The sequence below is a fragment of the Eschrichtius robustus genome, chromosome 5, assembly GCF_028021215.1.
Source record: "Eschrichtius robustus isolate mEscRob2 chromosome 5, mEscRob2.pri, whole genome shotgun sequence".
Taxonomy (NCBI): domain Eukaryota; kingdom Metazoa; phylum Chordata; class Mammalia; order Artiodactyla; family Eschrichtiidae; genus Eschrichtius; species Eschrichtius robustus.
Window position 1 is genome coordinate 8,608,611 of NC_090828.1, and position 16,904 is coordinate 8,625,514.

General features: G+C 44.9%; 1 protein-coding gene across 14 annotated transcripts in view; it reads right to left on the reverse strand.

Annotated features, from left to right (window-relative positions):
- Positions 1 to 16,904, reverse strand: part of ARMC9 (armadillo repeat containing 9) — a 156,239-nt gene that overhangs the window by 81,509 nt on the left and 57,826 nt on the right. For 12 of the 14 annotated variants that reach the window (XM_068544238.1, XM_068544237.1, XM_068544239.1 and 9 more), the window contains exons 13-20: positions 16,422 to 16,514; positions 12,241 to 12,320; positions 11,514 to 11,596; positions 11,353 to 11,443; positions 9,344 to 9,481; positions 7,077 to 7,231; positions 5,555 to 5,631; positions 2,965 to 3,039 (exon numbers count right to left, since the gene is read on the reverse strand). In XM_068544238.1, the coding sequence (XP_068400339.1) occupies positions 2,965 to 3,039; positions 5,555 to 5,631; positions 7,077 to 7,231; positions 9,344 to 9,481; positions 11,353 to 11,443; positions 11,514 to 11,596; positions 12,241 to 12,320; positions 16,422 to 16,514 (792 nt within the window). The remainder of the gene's footprint in view (positions 1 to 2,964; positions 3,040 to 5,554; positions 5,632 to 7,076; positions 7,232 to 9,343; positions 9,482 to 11,352; positions 11,444 to 11,513; positions 11,597 to 12,240; positions 12,321 to 16,421; positions 16,515 to 16,904) is intronic. The other 2 variants (XM_068544245.1, XM_068544243.1) reach the window with 1 other exon arrangement.

A 16,904-nucleotide genomic window follows, 5' to 3' on the forward strand; every position in this document is an offset into this window, starting at 1 on the left:
GTGGTTAAGAATCCGCCTGCCAATGCAGGGGACACGGGTTCGAGCCCTGGTCTGGGAAGATCCCACATGCCGCGGAGCGACTGGGCCCGTGAGCCCCAACTGCTGAGCCTGCGCGTCTGGAGCCTGCGCTCCGCAACGGGAGAGGCCGCGACGGTGAGAGGCCCGCGCACCGCCATGAAGAGCGGCCCCCGCTCGCCGCAACTGGAGAAAGCCCTGGCACAGAAACGAAGACCCAACACAGCCAAAAACAAATAAAATAAAATAAAATTATAAAAAAGAAATATATTGAAATGAGCCTCCTCATGCACACAGCTCTTCTCCTCTGCATCAATAACCAGAGGAAACTGAGTGAATGCAGAATAGGTGGGTTTCCATAATTTTTCACATATACCGCTGAACCTCTTTCCAAAAGGACCGTGCCGACACACACAGCCGGCACGGTCTGAACGTCTGTTCTGCCGCCTCTTCCCCGGCTTTTCGCGTGTGAGCAGGTGTTAGGCTGGTGAGATTATGGATCGTGTTCTCCTCACTGTCTGGCTTCCTTTATTACTGTTTTATAATGAAGGGAAAGGATGTAATACCCTCTATCAATCTAAAAACCTCTTCAAGGATAAGAGTGAAATGAGAGGGAATCTCAGGGTTTTAGAAAAGCTCTGTTGAAGCCATATCCTCCCTTAGAGGCCTCTCTTACAAATAAATAGGTAACTACTTAGGTGAAGTGTCCAAAACCTTCCTCCATTTGCTTATGACTTTGATCCCTGCTAAAATGCCAGAGGGAAGCGTGTGCTACTTACACCTTTATCTAAGTGGTCTACGTTTTCTTTTCAGAGTCAGTTAATTCAGAGGCTGTCTAGAGACTTACGTCAGAAACTATAAAGGAAGATATTAATGGATTTAACTATAATTAAAGCTGTCATATAACCAAAACCCCGTAAGTAAAAGACCAATGAAAAATTGGGGAAATATTGGTGATATATGTCAAAAGATGAATAGCCCTAGTTTCCCTTGCGACTTCTTTGATCCAGAGGCAACTTAGAAGCGAGTGGCAGCCAGGCTCCAAGACGAACCTCCCTCCTGGAATGCGTGCTCCCGGGCCGTCCCTCCCACACTGCACCCGAGCCGGTCCTGTGACCACTTCTGAGACTGGGTCATAAAGGAGACTGGCTGCTGTCTTGCTCACTCTCTGACTCTGTAGGGTCCCTCAGGGAGAAGCCAGCTGCCATGTGGAGAGAAGCCCTAGGCGGCAGTCCCCTGGCCAGGAAACGAGGTCCCCAGACGACAGCCAGCACGAGAGCGAGCTTGGAAGCGGATCCCTGTGCCCTCGGCTCTCCGGCTGAAGTCTTCACTAAAATCAAAGGAGAGACTTGGCCAGCACCACGCAGCTAATATGCTCCCCAACGGCTGTCCCATAGAACTGTGAGGCAGTAATTTTTTTTAAGCCATTAAACTTTGCGGTAATTTTTTATGCAGCAATAGAAAACTAATTCAATTGTGCTGTTTAATCTCCAAACATTTGGGGGTTTCCTAGACGCCTTATTACTGTGTTTATGTTTTTCATCATTATTTATTCAACCCTTTTTCTGCCCATTACCTCTCTCCCCTCTCCTTCTGGGGCTCCAATGACAGACGTGTTGAGACCTCCGGATATTGCTGCACAGGGCTCTGAGGCTGTCCCATTCTTCCATCTCTTTTCTCTCTGGCCTGGATGATCTCTAAGGGCCACCCCTCTCGTGTCCGACAACAGCGAGTCTCTTCCCCCCACTTGGTGCCTGTCCCTTTCCTGCCCTTAAGTCCGCCTTCTCCACCCCTGTGCCCTGGATGTCTGCCCTTCATGCTTTTGGACTCCATGTCACCTCTGTTCTTTCTTTTTCTTCAACCTACATGTTTTCTTCCTTGTTCTCTGCCTTGGTTGACAATTCCTCTCTTTGACCTGACTGAATGACCATAATGCAGAATTTAATCAAGTTTATCTTCCCCTGTTCTGTACTGAAAAAGCAGATTTCTTTTTTTCTTTAAAAGCAGTAGGCAATTAAGTTTCATTGTTTACCGTGACCACACAGAATGGATCTGAAATAAGTTTTTGTCTCTGGCATAACTGCTGATGTAACTGTAGATGACCCATTAGAAGATTTAGTAATTCTTCTAAGTAAGCAAAGCCAAGTGGAAGAACATGCTTCATTGGTCTCAAACTGAGTTTAGCCTGTGTTTTGACGATGGAAATATATTTAATCCCTTCATTCTAAGCATTTAATACACACACACACACACACACACACACACACACACACACACGGTTTCACATGTCGTAAGGAAAAAGGACAAAACTCCAGTGGTTTTGATTAGATCTAGAAACATTTGTCATCTCAAAAGAAGATGCTGATCACCTGAGGTTTGTTTTATGCTTCCAATATAAACACTAAAGTAAACACATTAAATATTCAGTTAACTCTTTTCCAACCAGACAGTTTTATCAGTTTTATCTGTTCCACCTGGTTGCTATCAGAATGCCTGCAGATTAGAGGAGTGTTTTGATTGCCCCAGGTCTCACTGCCACCACAATTCTTCCAGGAAGCCTGGAGGTGAATCTGGGTGACGATTTTCTCCGTTTCATCATTTTCTTGCTAAGCTTCTCCTACTATGAAATCCATAAGCATTCCCAAAGCCCCCAATTAAAATGAGTCACTTAAATTTTTTAAAATGTCTACAACTTTCCAAAAAACAAACCTGCTAGGAACTTCTGACGCCGTGGTTCTTAATCCTGTCGGCTGGGATCCCTTGAGAATCTGATAAAAACCACAAACTCTCTCCCCAGAAAACTGCAAATATGTATTTGGGATACAATTTCAGGGAGTTCAGAAGCCATCTGAAGCCCTTCCCTGGGGCCCCGTCAGGAACCCCTTGTTCTAATAGCCTCTGAACGTGGCACTGACAGGAGCTGACCGATCCCACAGCACGTTTTCTTACCATTGCTCTTGCTTCTTCACGAATGGATGGAATAGAAAGGATGCTGTACAGAGCTCCATTCACATACGGCTGTATCTTTAAGGGGAGAAAAAACAGTCATTTGCAGGTTCTCAAATACCATACAACTCAAACATCACACACTACCCTTGAGAACAGCCTGGCTAGCGAGGAAGGCGAGCACTGCCACCTCCACAGCTCCCTGAGCTCCAGGATGCAGGTCTCCAAATGACAGACATCTCCACTGGCACGTCCCAGGGCAGCAGCTGAAACTAAGAGTTCAAAACCAAGGGCATCATTCTCTCCCGAAGCTTAACTCCCGTTACACGTCATTGCTGAATTACTGTCATCCTGGTGACTCAGGCTAGAACCTTTGGAGGCATCACTGATTCCTCTCTCTTCTTACCCTCCAGGGTTGGGTCTCCAAGCCATGTTTAGTGGGAACCCTTCTTTTCCATAGGTGCCGCTACAGTCCTTGTTCAGGCATCATCGTCCATGACCTAGGCTACGTGAGATCTCCAAAAGGGCCTCTCTGCCTCCTATGTTCACCCTTTAATCCCACCATCATATCATTGCCAAGATTCTACAGCATGGGCCAAATCATCCCTCCCCCGACCTCGGGAACCTTTCATAGAAACTACCTGGAAAGTCCTAACTCCTTACTGTAGAACACAGGGCTCTTCAAAGTTTGGCCTCTGTATCACCTTCCTCTGCTCCTCCCTTCCTGCCACTTGGAATTCACACTACACAGATTCCACTTAGGGGACTGCCCCCCACACCCAGCACGCTGTGACATGCCCCGGCCTGGTTCTAGCAGCTCATCTTGCTGGGAACGCTCTTCCCATGTATGTCTATCTGGAAACCTATGGTTCATCCTTTGAAACTCAGCTCAGGGGCTTCCCTGGCAGTCCAGCGGTTAAGACTCCATGCTTCCAGTGCAAGGGGTGCGGGTTCAATACCTGGTCAGGGAACTAAGATCCCACAGGCCGCACGGTGTGGCCAAAATACATAAATAATTAATTAATTAAAAAATAAAACTCAGCTCAGACGTATCTCAGAGGAAGCCTTTCCTGAGCCCCCAGACAGCCTGCTCTGCTCCCTGTACATACCTCCCTCCGCTTCTGCGCTGGATTCAGCATTTATTTACTTGCCTGCTGCGCTGCGCGGCTTGCAGGATCTCAGTTCCCTGACCAGGGATTGAACCCGGGCCACGGCAGTGAAAGCCCAGAATCCTAACCCCTAGGCCACCAGCTAACTCCCAGGATTTAGTATATTTTTAAACTTATACTTAGGTCTCTCCATGAGCTCTTCAGGGACAGGAACCATGTTTTACTCACATAGGTAACCCTAGCATCAAGCCAGACAGGACATGGTACATGGCAGCCGCTTGATAAATGGGCTTTCCCTTTCGAGTGGACTGCATGCTACATACAGTCTCTCCGCAGCAATGGGGGCGGTCTCATTTCCCACCACTCTTTTCCAGAACTGGATTTATTACCACTTTTCATTTCTGCTAATCTAATGGGTAAGAGAAGACATCCTATAGTTGTTTTTATTTTCATTTCCCTGACTACGAGCAAAACTGAAGATCTTTTCATATTTACAGACCATCAAGATTTACTGTTCTGTAAACTGTCCATTTATACACTTTATCCTCTTTTTCCTGTTGGTTTTTTCTCTGTTTGACTCTTAACGTCTATCAGGAGCTGGCTAAAGAGGGCAGATCTTTGTGGAGGTTTTGGCTTCAGGTGCAAAGTTATGTCATGGTTTCCACAAAGGCATTTGTAGAAAGCGGGTGAGAGAATAATCATAGTGTGTGTTAGCGGATCCAGACCTCTATTTTATTGAAAAAGGGCTTGCCGCCCATTGGCTAGAGCACCACACGGATGAGAGCAGATGCAAGGACGGCCATCCTGCGGACAGTTCGGCAGGATTCTGACCCAAGACTGACACGTGGGGTGAGCCAGCGGTGATGGGTGTCTACGCCCCAGGGAAGCTCCGGCTCTGGCCCTCGAGGGGGAAGTGCGGCCACGTCCGCCGAGGACGGCTGTGGCAGCAGAGGGGTGAAGGCAAGCAAACGGGGCACCCCTGGGGGACTGGATAAGTGAAACGGGAGGGCTGCCAACAAGGGGCTCCTGTGCAGCAGCGAGAGTTAACGACCTACACGTACATAAAGCAACAGAGAAAGGTCCTAAAGACACAGTGAAAATGGAAGAAAAGGATGAGATTTAGAGGGCAATGTTATTAATACAAATTGAACACACCCATAATATTAAATATATTTTCAGGTTACATACACGTCCATGGACATACATGAAACCCAACAGAGGAGTGTCAACATGGGGGGAGGAGTGAAGCAGGGGGAGGTGACCAGGAGGAAGAAACAACCCCCGGGAGGGAGCAGCACAGGCCAGCGAACGGCAGTCGTGCTCACAGCGGGAAGCCAGGGGACAGCCTCCTGCTCTGGGTGCCAGAATTTAAAAATGATAAAAGCCCTGACGTAGCTTATACAAATACCTGGAAGAGGGCAAGTGCAGTAAGTACCCGAGGCCACCCTCCCCCAAGCCCGGGGCTTACGGCGCTGACCGGGTACCTCGTGGTTTTCATGGCCGAGCAGATCCGAAAGAACTTTCAGCACGAGGCCCGCCACCTTGGCACACATGTTCTTCCCTTTAAGAGGAAAAGAGAGAAACAAAACAGGACATGTCTAAACTCAGAGGCACAGTTTCAAGTCAGGCAGACTTGAATATGAACCTTGGCTCCTCTGCCTGTGAGCTGTGTGACCCTGGATGAGTCACTTCACCGATTTGGGTCCCAACTTCTTCCTCTGGGGTCCCTTGGGGATTATTAATGTCCACCTCAAAGGGCGATGTAGAATTAAGTAGCTCAGTATATCTCAGGATGTTAACACTAAAGTTTCCCAAAGCAATATGAGAAAAGGAGACAGGAGCATGAGACATAAAGAGAGCATCAGTTTTTTTGCTTTTTTGGGTTTTTTTGGCCGAGCGCCACGGCCTGTGGGACCTTAGTTCCCCGACCAGGGATCGAACCTGCGCCGCCTGCATTGGAAGCACAGGGTCTTAAACACTGGACCACCAGGGAAGTCCCGGCAGCGCAGTACAGGGCGGCACACTCCCAGTGCTCAGTAAGTGGCGGCAGTTCTTATTATCAGGAGGTCAGAGCTGTTCACTACACTGAAAGCTCGATGAGTCAAAGAGCCATGCTCTCCTCCCAAGTGCACACGCCATCACTTAAAAATCCTACAGCTATTTCAGAAATTCCAAACATCATCATGACAATCGCTGCAAATAAACTGATGATGATAATAAAGAAAAGCCAATTATAATCTGATGAATGTTTTAAAGCTAGGAAATTTGCATATGCTACTTTTTTAAAAAAGATAGAAGTAAGTCATTTAGTCAGTCAACAACACACAGTTAGGTGGTTCAGATCCCAAGGCGTCTGAGGGTGAAGGAGCTTCTAACAAGTACCCCTGAGCTATTTATCCAGGTAGCCTTCTCCCAACACCAGGGCTGCTGCTGAGACAGAGGTCAGCCATGGGCCGGACGTGGCACCTCTCCAAGGAAGCTTCTTCCATCCCAGGGAACAGATCATTTAAGTGGGATGGAACCTGCAGGAGAGCTAAAATCATTCCCTTTATTGATCAAGACGTAAATGACGTGAGATGTCACGTGGGAATCGCTGTCTGTACGAGGTGGAGTGGGGAAGGTGGACTGTGATTAAGGGCAGGAAGCCTGGTTTAATGTCACCAACTTAATCCTGTGCAATCTTGGGAACATGCTTCTCTGTCTCCAGATAAAACAGATCATAATTCTTCACTTCCTACCTTTGAATAATGCAATGAAGGTGAAGAAAAATGTAATGCAATTCAATCTCCTCTTAATGTGGGTACTGCATATATATATATAAATTATTCTTTCCAAGGCCAGAGTGGTATTTTGGCTTTAGGGATTCAATAGCTTTCTACCTAGCTGGACATGCTTCACACTCTTTTTCTGTTTTGTGTTTTCTGGGAGGGAAACGAAAGGCAGACCACGTCAGGCTCGTGGGTTCTCCAGAGCCGGGGGCAGGGGGACGGCAACAGTGAGTGAGACCTGTGCTCCGGAGGCAGAGGTTCATGAGCAGGGCCACCGAGTACTCGAGCGTGTAGTCAGACAGGCAGTCAGGCTCCTGCAAGACGTCAATCAGCCAGAAGATGAGGCCGTCTTGAATCATCGCTGTCTGCAGTGGGCGCCTAGGATGAAACAGCCTGCAGGGAGTTAGCAAGAAACCTCTCACGTGAGAGTACATAGCAGTGTGGGTGCCCATCAGAAAAGAAACTTCACAGAAGTTACGGACGCTGGCGAGTATCTTATTGTTAGACCTGTACAACGGAAACTACAACAATAAATTCTTTACCTTTCAGGGATATTACTAAAGGTTTAAAGAAAAATAAGGCAGTAAGGAGACTTCCTACTCCGAAAGTTTCCTTTTCAATATTTAGAATTAGCAGCGTATTACTTCAAATACTGAATAAGTATTTATTGATAGCTTTTGGTCTACTTAACCCAGGAAACAGAGTCATAGAAATAGTTCACTGACAAACAGATTTTTACCTAAAGTCTAGTCTATATAATCTAGTTTGGGCACCTTGAGCTATGTAAAAATAAAGAAATACAAAAAAGAAGACCAGCTCATATAAAACCAGCTCGATACCATTTTGATTCAGATCTCTATAGAATAAGGGTAGTTTAGTAACCTGGGTAATACAATTTATATGGAATTATTTTCTACCCAAGGTCCAGGTGGAAAATCTTACAAAATCCGGTGCCTCATCATAATGTGTTACAGTGGATGCTATCATGTCAACCTTAAGAATTTATGGGACTAAGCACTATAATAACTACAGTTATTAAATTTCTAAAAGTTTTTCAAATATAGTCAACATCAAGCTAAATCATCTTTATAAACAAACAGAAACATGTTCCTATGATCTGAGGAAGTAATAACTCTGGAGATTATTTATAGTTCTTTCAATTCATATAGGTAGAACAAGAAATTTTCATCAGCAGGGACATGGCAAATAGTAGGAACTACATACCTACAGCTTTCCCCACACAAAACATATACACACTTAGAATATGTCCCTTTTCAGGTTTTAGGTTATTAGTGAGAGTCAGTCAGATGTTAACCACAGTCCCTAAAAAGTTAGGGACTCAGGTACTTAAATTCTTAGTAGTCAACGAGAGAGTCAGGTGGTCATCAGGGAATATGGACTCTGGAAGAATTAGCATATGACCCAGCAATTCCACTCCTAGATACCTACCCAGGAGAAAAGAAAACATGGGTCTACACAAAGACTTGTATGCAAATGTTCATAGCAGCATTACGCGTAATAGCCAAAAAGTAGAAACAACCAAGATATCATCAACTGATGAATGAATACACAAAATGTGGTCTATCCACGTAATGGAATGATATTCGGCAACACAAAGGAACAAAGTACTGATACATGCTACTTGTATGAACCTCAAAAACATTACGCCAAGTGAAAGAAGCCAGTCACAAAAGACCACACCAGTACAGGTAAATCTATGGAAAACAGAGTGGTGGTTACCTGGGGTGAGGGATAAGAATGAAAAGTGACTGCAAATAGGCATGAAGTTTCTTTCTGTGGTGATGGAAATGTTCTAAAATTAGACTGTGGCGATGGTTGTACAACTCGGTAAATATACCAAAAATCATTGAATTGTACACTTAAACCGGGTAAATTTTGTGGTATGTAAAATACACCTTAATAATGCTGCCAATTTAGAAAAAAAAAAGCTCTGGGAGGACATCAGATCTGCTTCAAGAAGAGGTGTCTGAGTTTTAAATCTCTAACGTGGAGCACTCCCAAGTCATGACCAGGTCCAGGCTGAGACTACAGGGCAGGTGGCTGAGATGGGTGGGCCAGGACCCAGGAGGCTCCACCCCTGACTTCCACAGAGCGACCTACCCCACCGACTGTGATTGTGCATTTACACGTGCCTCTCCCACAGTGAACAGTGAGCACTTGCAGGTGGAGGCTCTATCGGGGTGCATTCATGTGCTCATCTCCAAACCGTGCACGTGGCTTGAGACACAATCTAGCATCTAGCACCTGGTCAGCACGAGATAATGGTCATTAGGAGAATATAACAGTGCTTTAGAGTGTAGGAGCAGGACGGTTTAGTGGATCCGAGATACACTTTCCAGCTCTTCTTCAGAAAGCCACCCAACCTCTTCTAAGCATTCACTGAAAAATATCACCTGCATCTTGGATTGTCACTGGGACCAAATAAGCACAAAACAGTGGCTAAGAAACCCCTAAGTTGATTTCACAGGCGCCACCATGACCTACTGCACGGTCAGCACCTGAGGCTGAACTTCTGCAAGGCCCCGAGAACATTCTCCCGGGTGATGACGTCCTTGTCTTCCTCCTTCAGCCTTTCTTCCAGCATCCGCAGCACCGTTGTGCTCTGGGCAAGGTAGCGGCGACCTAATAATATAACCAGAGATGAACAAGGGAGAGAATTTATCTTGTGTTAAGTTCATGCTCCAAAACCACTTTCTATGAAAACTTTGCATATAACACACGTAGAGTTTGGGTAATTTTATGTTCTAGAAAACTTATTAAAGCATATTTCAACTGCAAGTTGGTTTTACTCAATCAACTATCTAATGAATGGAAAACCACTTTTCCTGTCATCTAAACATGATTCATCACTGTGTCCTTGTGCAGAGCGCTGTCTTTTACTTACCCAAAATCCTTTTTTTTTTTTTTAAACATTTTTTTTGATGTGGACCATTTTTTGTTTTTAAAGTCTTTATTGAATTTGTTACTATACTGCTTCTGTTCTGTGTTTTGGTTTTTTGGCCCCGAGGCATGTGGGCTCTTAGCTCCCTGACCAGGGATCGAACCCACAGCCCCTGCACTGGAAGGCAAAGTCCCAGCCACTGGACCGCCAGGGAAGTCCCTACCCAAAATCTTGAACCCGAAAGTCAGATCACAAGGAAAAAGGGGGTGATGAATCTGTGTGTTATGAACCCCTTAGTCTTAACAATAGAGGCAGCCCAGTAGAGCTTTCTGGACACACCCATGGCCTGGAGAAGAAGTCAGGAACCATACCTGGAACCCTATCACTAGCTTGTTGTGAACTTGTATCTTGATACAGATGACGTTAATTTCAGACGTAAAGTTCAACCGTATTATATGAATGGTCCCTGGCACATACCCTGGCTTATCACAAAATGTTTGTTAAATGGCTGGAAGAACAAACAAATGAATGAAAAAACTTTTGGAGTGTCATACAGTCACAATTTAAAACTCCCATTATTCATGTTAAAAAGAGCTCAAACAAATTAGAATTTATGGAAGGTAATGTCATTTTGTAAAATCATTTTGAATTAAATTATGGTGGCATGTTATTTTGGGAATTTTCAAATCCTCTTGATTTAAAAGGCTTAGTCTTTTGAAAGACATGGTATAGTGCTTATTGGGATCACTTTATTTCACCAACCTTACTTGGCCTTAAGTAGAAAATGATAAAAAATGCATTACCTGCTATCTTGAGAGCAATCTAAAAAGTACTACGTTACAGTACCAGAAAGCTTACAAAATAAAACCAAAGGCTAATAAAATAAACTCCAAAACCATCAAAATGTGCTCTGACATAAATTACAGCAATATGACAACAACTAAGTTTTTCAAAAGACCTTAGATGCATTAAAGAGTAATAAACTGAGGAAACACGTCATTGCCAAGAAACTTGGGGAAGAATGTGTTTTCACAGGGAAAAACACATCCACAAGACCGAGCTCTTCTCTCTGAAGGTATCAATGGAAAAAAAAAAAATGTCGCCTGCCATATCAGTAAGCAAAGGATGTTGCAGCCATCAAGCTGCTACAGCCACTCTGGACGGTAAGCCCTGAGGGAACTCAGGATGGAGACCAACGGGCTGCCCACTGCCAAGCCCTCAGCCCCTGCAGCCACCCCCAGCGGTGCACCCTGAGGAGGCTCAGGATGGGAAAGCACAGGATATGGCCCTAGATCGCTGAGGTGCCCGTCAAAGGGATGATTTCAGTGAGCCCAGACTCTTGCATCTTCCCGTACACAGAAACGTGCTGAATTCCTTAACTCGAGATGTCTGGTTTTCTTTAACAGTAATCTTTTGATGCTCTGTCTACCTCATCTTTGCTGCAAAAACTCCTATATACCCTGGCTCCCCCCTTGCCTCTTCAGAGCAGCACCTCTGAGCTATATGAGATGCTGCGGCCGGGCTTAAGTCCTCAGTTTCGTCCGCCAAATAAAACATAATTCTCAGCTTTTCATTGTTTTCCCTCAGCCGGCAAGGAGAGCTGCCGTCTCACCTTCTGCCAGGGACGCGAAAGCGTTGACGAGCCTGGCCGTGTACTGCCGCACCACCTCGCTCTTTGAGTGCAGCAGCTGCAGCACATTCCTCTGTGGGAGAGAAAACTATATCAAAAGAGGAAAAGCCATGAAGTGAAAGAAAAGTGAGAGAGAAGCATACGTCTCCTCTGCGGGTCTGATGTTCTCTTCCTCTGAGTGAACTTATTAGAGGTGATTCGGTCTTGATTTCCAACTGATGTTTTCCTGAGAGTTGGCAAAAAAATATAAGTTGTTCAGACTTCCAAATTAGGAGAATTAATTATTCAAAGCACTTAGAATGGTGACTGACACCAGGTAAGCAATACTATTTGCTATGACTGTTGTTGAGGTTCTTCCAGGTAGAACGATTGATCCAACACTCGTCTAATTTCGCTCCCTCCAAAACCACCATCAAACTACAGTAAATGGCTTTTTTTAAGGAGACAAATCCTCAAGGACAGAGAGGACAGCACAGGAAACTATAACGACACAATTTTGGAATCAGGAATGCAGGATGGTAACAAACTTAGCAGACCCAAGAACGCCAAGCGGGCAAGGAGGAATCACCCAGCTTATGTCACGTAGTCCTCAAAAGTCTCAAGAACTGGGGGGAAATCAAGAAGAATGAATGAAAGCGGTGGAAGCAGCAGCTAGGTCCCCCTCGTGCTGCTCCTGCACAGCTGTCCTCCCGTGCACCTCCCATCACACATCTGGGAGCGCTCTCTTTCGAGAGGGCAACACAAAAGGTCTCTGGACGGAGGACAGCAGGCACAGGTGAGCAGGGCTGCCACACCCAAAATGGAGTAGGGGTGGTGCCTAAAGGCAGGATAAATACTCAACAGAGAGCCACCCCCGTCCTCTTCCCTTACCTGGCTCTCGGAACACTGCCAACCAGACTGTTACCTTCTAGGCAGATTAGAAGACACTTCTTGGAGGAGAATGACCAGCCCTGGAAACAGGAAAAGAACTAAAGTTCCTGAAATCAGAGGTTCCCAATAGATGGCCCACCGGGGTCACCCTCAGTGGAGCTCTATGCCTACAGGCCTGACCCTCACCCTCAGAACCGCCAATCAGCTTTTCAGTCCCTCCACTCTAAACATTAGGAGATAACCAAGGTCTACCAGGAACTCAAGGAAAGTTTCTAACATGGAAAATAAGGCCAAAACAAATGGGGCAGGGGACAGAAGCAACTTGGAGGAAATGAAACTGTGCAGGGAGAAGAAAACTAAAAATAGACAAAAATTTGTCATTAATATCATCAGAGATATAACTGTATCCATGAAACAACAGAATGCTACAAAAAAAAAAAAAAAAAAAAAAAAAAAACCAAAAAAACACAAAAGAGGGAAATGAAAAACTCTACAGGAGGGTTGGAAAATAAAGATGAGGAAATCTCCCAGAAAGTGGAACAAAAAGAAAAACATGGAAAATATGAGAAAAAAGATAATTAGAGAACCAACATTCAGAAAGAAGAGGCCCAACATTCAGAAGGAATGAACAGAAAGAATGAACAGAGTTCAAGAGGCCCAACATTCAGAAAGAACGAACAGAGAAAACAATAGAGGAAATCATCAACAAAACAACTCAAGAACAGTTCCCAGAACTAAAGTTGTCAGATTGAAAGGGCTCACAAAGTGCTCAAAACAGTGAATCAAATACACATCATGAAAGCCATCAATGGGAAATTCATTAACACTGGTGAAGAAGAAAAGATTCAACACGTTTCTAGAGAGAAAAAACAGGTCACATACAAAGGGTCAGGAATTAAAATGGCTTGGGACTTTTCAACAGCAGCACTGGAACCTAAAAGACAATGAAGCAATATCTTCAAAGTTCTGAAGGATAATTATTTACAACCCAGAGTTCTATACAAAGGGTAACGATATTTTCAGACATACACAGTCTTGAAAAATATACTCCCCATCCATCCTTTTTCTAGAAGCTATTAACTAAAGGCTGTGCTTCACCAAGAAGACAGTATGGAATACTGGAAACAGGGATCCAATTCAGGAAAGGGCTGCAAGGAATCAACATACGTTTGGTGAAAAGAGATTTCTGGAAGGCAGCTGTGCCCCGGATGTGGAGGGCCACCAGTACAGGCTGAGTGACTGGCTCAAGAAAGTGACATACCAAAGGCTGTCATCCCCAAGATGCCTATTGCCACTGTACCATCTTCATTTAGGTAAAATTTTTATTGAAATATAACATCCATACAGAATATTGCCCAGATCATGAGTGTGCAGCTTGATGACATGTGGGTAACCGGTAGTCAAATCAAGAAACAGAACATTACCAAAGCCCCAGACGCCCTTCCGGGGTCCCTTTCCAAATCAAGGGCAATATCTCTCCTGGCTTCTTATATCGTAGGTTAGTTATGCCCGTTTTTAAATTTTTTAACAAATAAAGGCATGCAGTATGTATTCTTTTATACCTGACTTTTTTCATTCAGGATCATGCTTGTGAGATTCATCCATGTTGTATGCTGTGTGCTCCTTCTCATTGCTCAATATATCCCATTTTACAGATATATCCCAGGTGATTTATCCATTCTACTCTTGATGGGACATTTGGGTTATAGCCAGTGTTTTGCTTCTTATAAATAGTGCTGCTATGAGCATTCCTACACATCTTTTAGTTGAACGCACGGACACATTTCTGTTGGGGTTATACTTAGGAGTGGTTTTGCTAGGACACAGACTATGCGGTTTTAGTAAATACGGCCAGGGTTCCAAAGTAGTGCACCATGTAACATATTTTCAAACAGAGTGCAAACTACCTGGGTAAGGGGAGCCCAGACTCATCCACACTTGGATACCCCTGCCCTTGCTCTGATGAAGCTCTAGAGCTCTAGCTCCCCCACTCACACCCTGCTGTGTGGATCAGCTGTGGAAAGTCCCTTCGTCCCCACAGGAGTGTTCTCATGTGACCAGCTCCTGAGAACTAGAAGTAGACGAGGCAAGCTGAAAAACCCAAATTACAGAGCGGCTCACCATTCCCCTTGGCCATACATATTGCTGCTGGATAACCAGTACCTGGCCTACCTTTCAGCCCTGCCAGAGGCCCTGTGCTTCCCGGGACTCCCTCCTGACTTTGATTACCAATGTCCCCAGAGGGGACCATTAAGAGCCCAGGGAAGCTACGTCTGATTATAATCCAGCAATTTTATTCATGTCATCTTCCCCTCGGTGCCTTCATCTAACATGGAAACAGTACCCTTTCCTTGCAGAGCCAGGTCTGTGCTTGCTACTCAGCAAACCCCAAATCAAACACTATATTATTCAGGGTACATATGCAAATGCGGACACTACAAAGAAAAGCAAGGAACTGATTGAGACGAAAGTGGAGGTGTGCACACTCATGTTCAACGCAGCATTATTTACAACAGCCAAACGGTAGAGGTAACTCAAGTGTCTGTTGATCAATGGATAAACAAAACGTGGGATATATATATATATACATATATATATACGTGTATATATGTATATATATATATATACACACACACATATATATATATATCTCCCAATTTATTTTGGTGTCATGGTGACACGGCACTCATGTTTCCCAAGGAGTTCTCCTGCTCTGCTGATTCTCTGACATCTTAAGATAACTCCAGCTCATTCCTTATTAAAAAAAAAAAAATAAGCCAGAGCACTTAAAAATAATGACCTGAGGAAGATATGACATTTTCAGTGGCTATAAAGATTTCGGCATTTTGACAAATATCATATATCACAAAACCTAAGACACCTTTCATAGGAGGACATATTATTTTTTTAAATATAACCAAGAAAGAAAAAAGCACTGCAAGTTAAACTGTAACAGGCCATCGGCTACTAGATACACCCCAGTTTCGGAGATGCTAAAATGGGGGGAGAAATTACATCTTAGATTCAATGAAATATCACAGTTCAGAAAGAATCAGTATTGAATTCACTCTTTGAATTTGAGTTCGTAAGTCATGACAGTATATTATTCAGGGGCTTCGTGTCTTATAGGCTGGTTTCCATGCCATTACAAATACCAACAGGAAAAAAAAGGAAAAGAAAATAAGAATTTGAGGGACTATTTTTCATACTTAACTGTTTCACGGGAACAATGAGATTGTGTACAAAGAAGAAACTCAAAACCCTTAAATGTTGTCGCCTGTGCACACAACAGATTACGTGCAACAAGCTTTCTCTGGGGCTGTTTCATCAGCGATCCTAAGAGGTATTGATACTGCACTCAGGGCACACACTGTGAAGCCTAACAGTAGGGAGATGAAGTTTTTAGAGCATTTTGGTAACGATGAAACTGAAATATTGAGATGCAGTATCTTCTCTACATAGGGCATGTTCAAGCCCTCGATCCTCCTTCGGTAGGATAACAGGTGCTGAGAACAGGGAAGAGGGATGAGGAGTGGGGAGGAGGACTCCTCCGAGCTGGGCCCTGGGTTAAGTTCTTCCCACACGTGACCACATGCAACCATCCCAACAACCTCACGAGGCAGGAGGTGGCCCCTTCTTGGTGGTGGAAAGCTTTCTGAGATTGAGAAATTTGCTTAAGGGTGTCTGGCCAATAGTCGGTGGGGCAGAGATTTGAAACCAGTTTGTCTCCCTCTAAACCCCATACTTTTCCCGCTGCACCATTAGACCTATCTGGTCCAAAGCTATATACAAAGAGTGTTGAAGACACTTTTTAAATCAGGCCCAGATGAAAACAATTTGAATCTGCTTACCTGCCTTGCCCATTGTAAGTCATGCTGAGTTTTCAGGACTCATGGTAAGCAGTGGGGTGAGGGAAAGAGCGGGGAATTTGGGAAAAGGAAAAATGGCAGAAAAGAGCTCCAGAGTTGAATCAAGCAGTACTAACCTGTTTAGGACTCTGCATTAGAAGTGAAAAGTGGGCCAGTGTCCAGGGTGGACAGCAGATTTCGGAAGCTAACAGAAGCCCCAGGCTGACATACAGTCGCTACGCTGAAGATATGCATGAAATGAAAGCCTCCTCCTTCTAAGATCCTTCCCAGAAATGCAGGCCCTGGCTGGGCGCTGGCCCCTCTCTCACCCACCTGGCTATGGCTGTGACAGTCCAAGAGGTCATTGCTGATGTAGGCCTGCAGAACGGTCTCCCTCTGCTCTCCAGGGTGCGATGTGGTCAAGCGCTAGAATGAAGAAAAACAAGAGCAACAGGACCCAAGTGTCGACGTGGAGGAAACTGTTCCCACAGCTGGCAGCACCTGTAACTATGCACTTCACCAAACAAAATGAGTAATACCCAGCCGGGTGGCCAACCAGCCAACAAGTCAATTAGCAAAAAATTACAACGTACTTCCGAATGGGCGATGCAGGAGTCAACTTACACATGTAACCTCCAGAGCAGTGAAGGATCGTATTGGACTGGGTTGTAAGGGAGCAGATAAGAGAGAGCTCACCCACGCCTGGAAAGGGGTTTTTTTTTTTTTTTTTTGCCGTAAGTGGCTCAAGAGCTGGTACCCGAAGGACGAGCAGACTACTGGGCAGCACGGGGGGATGTGAGCGCAGTGGGGGCCGGG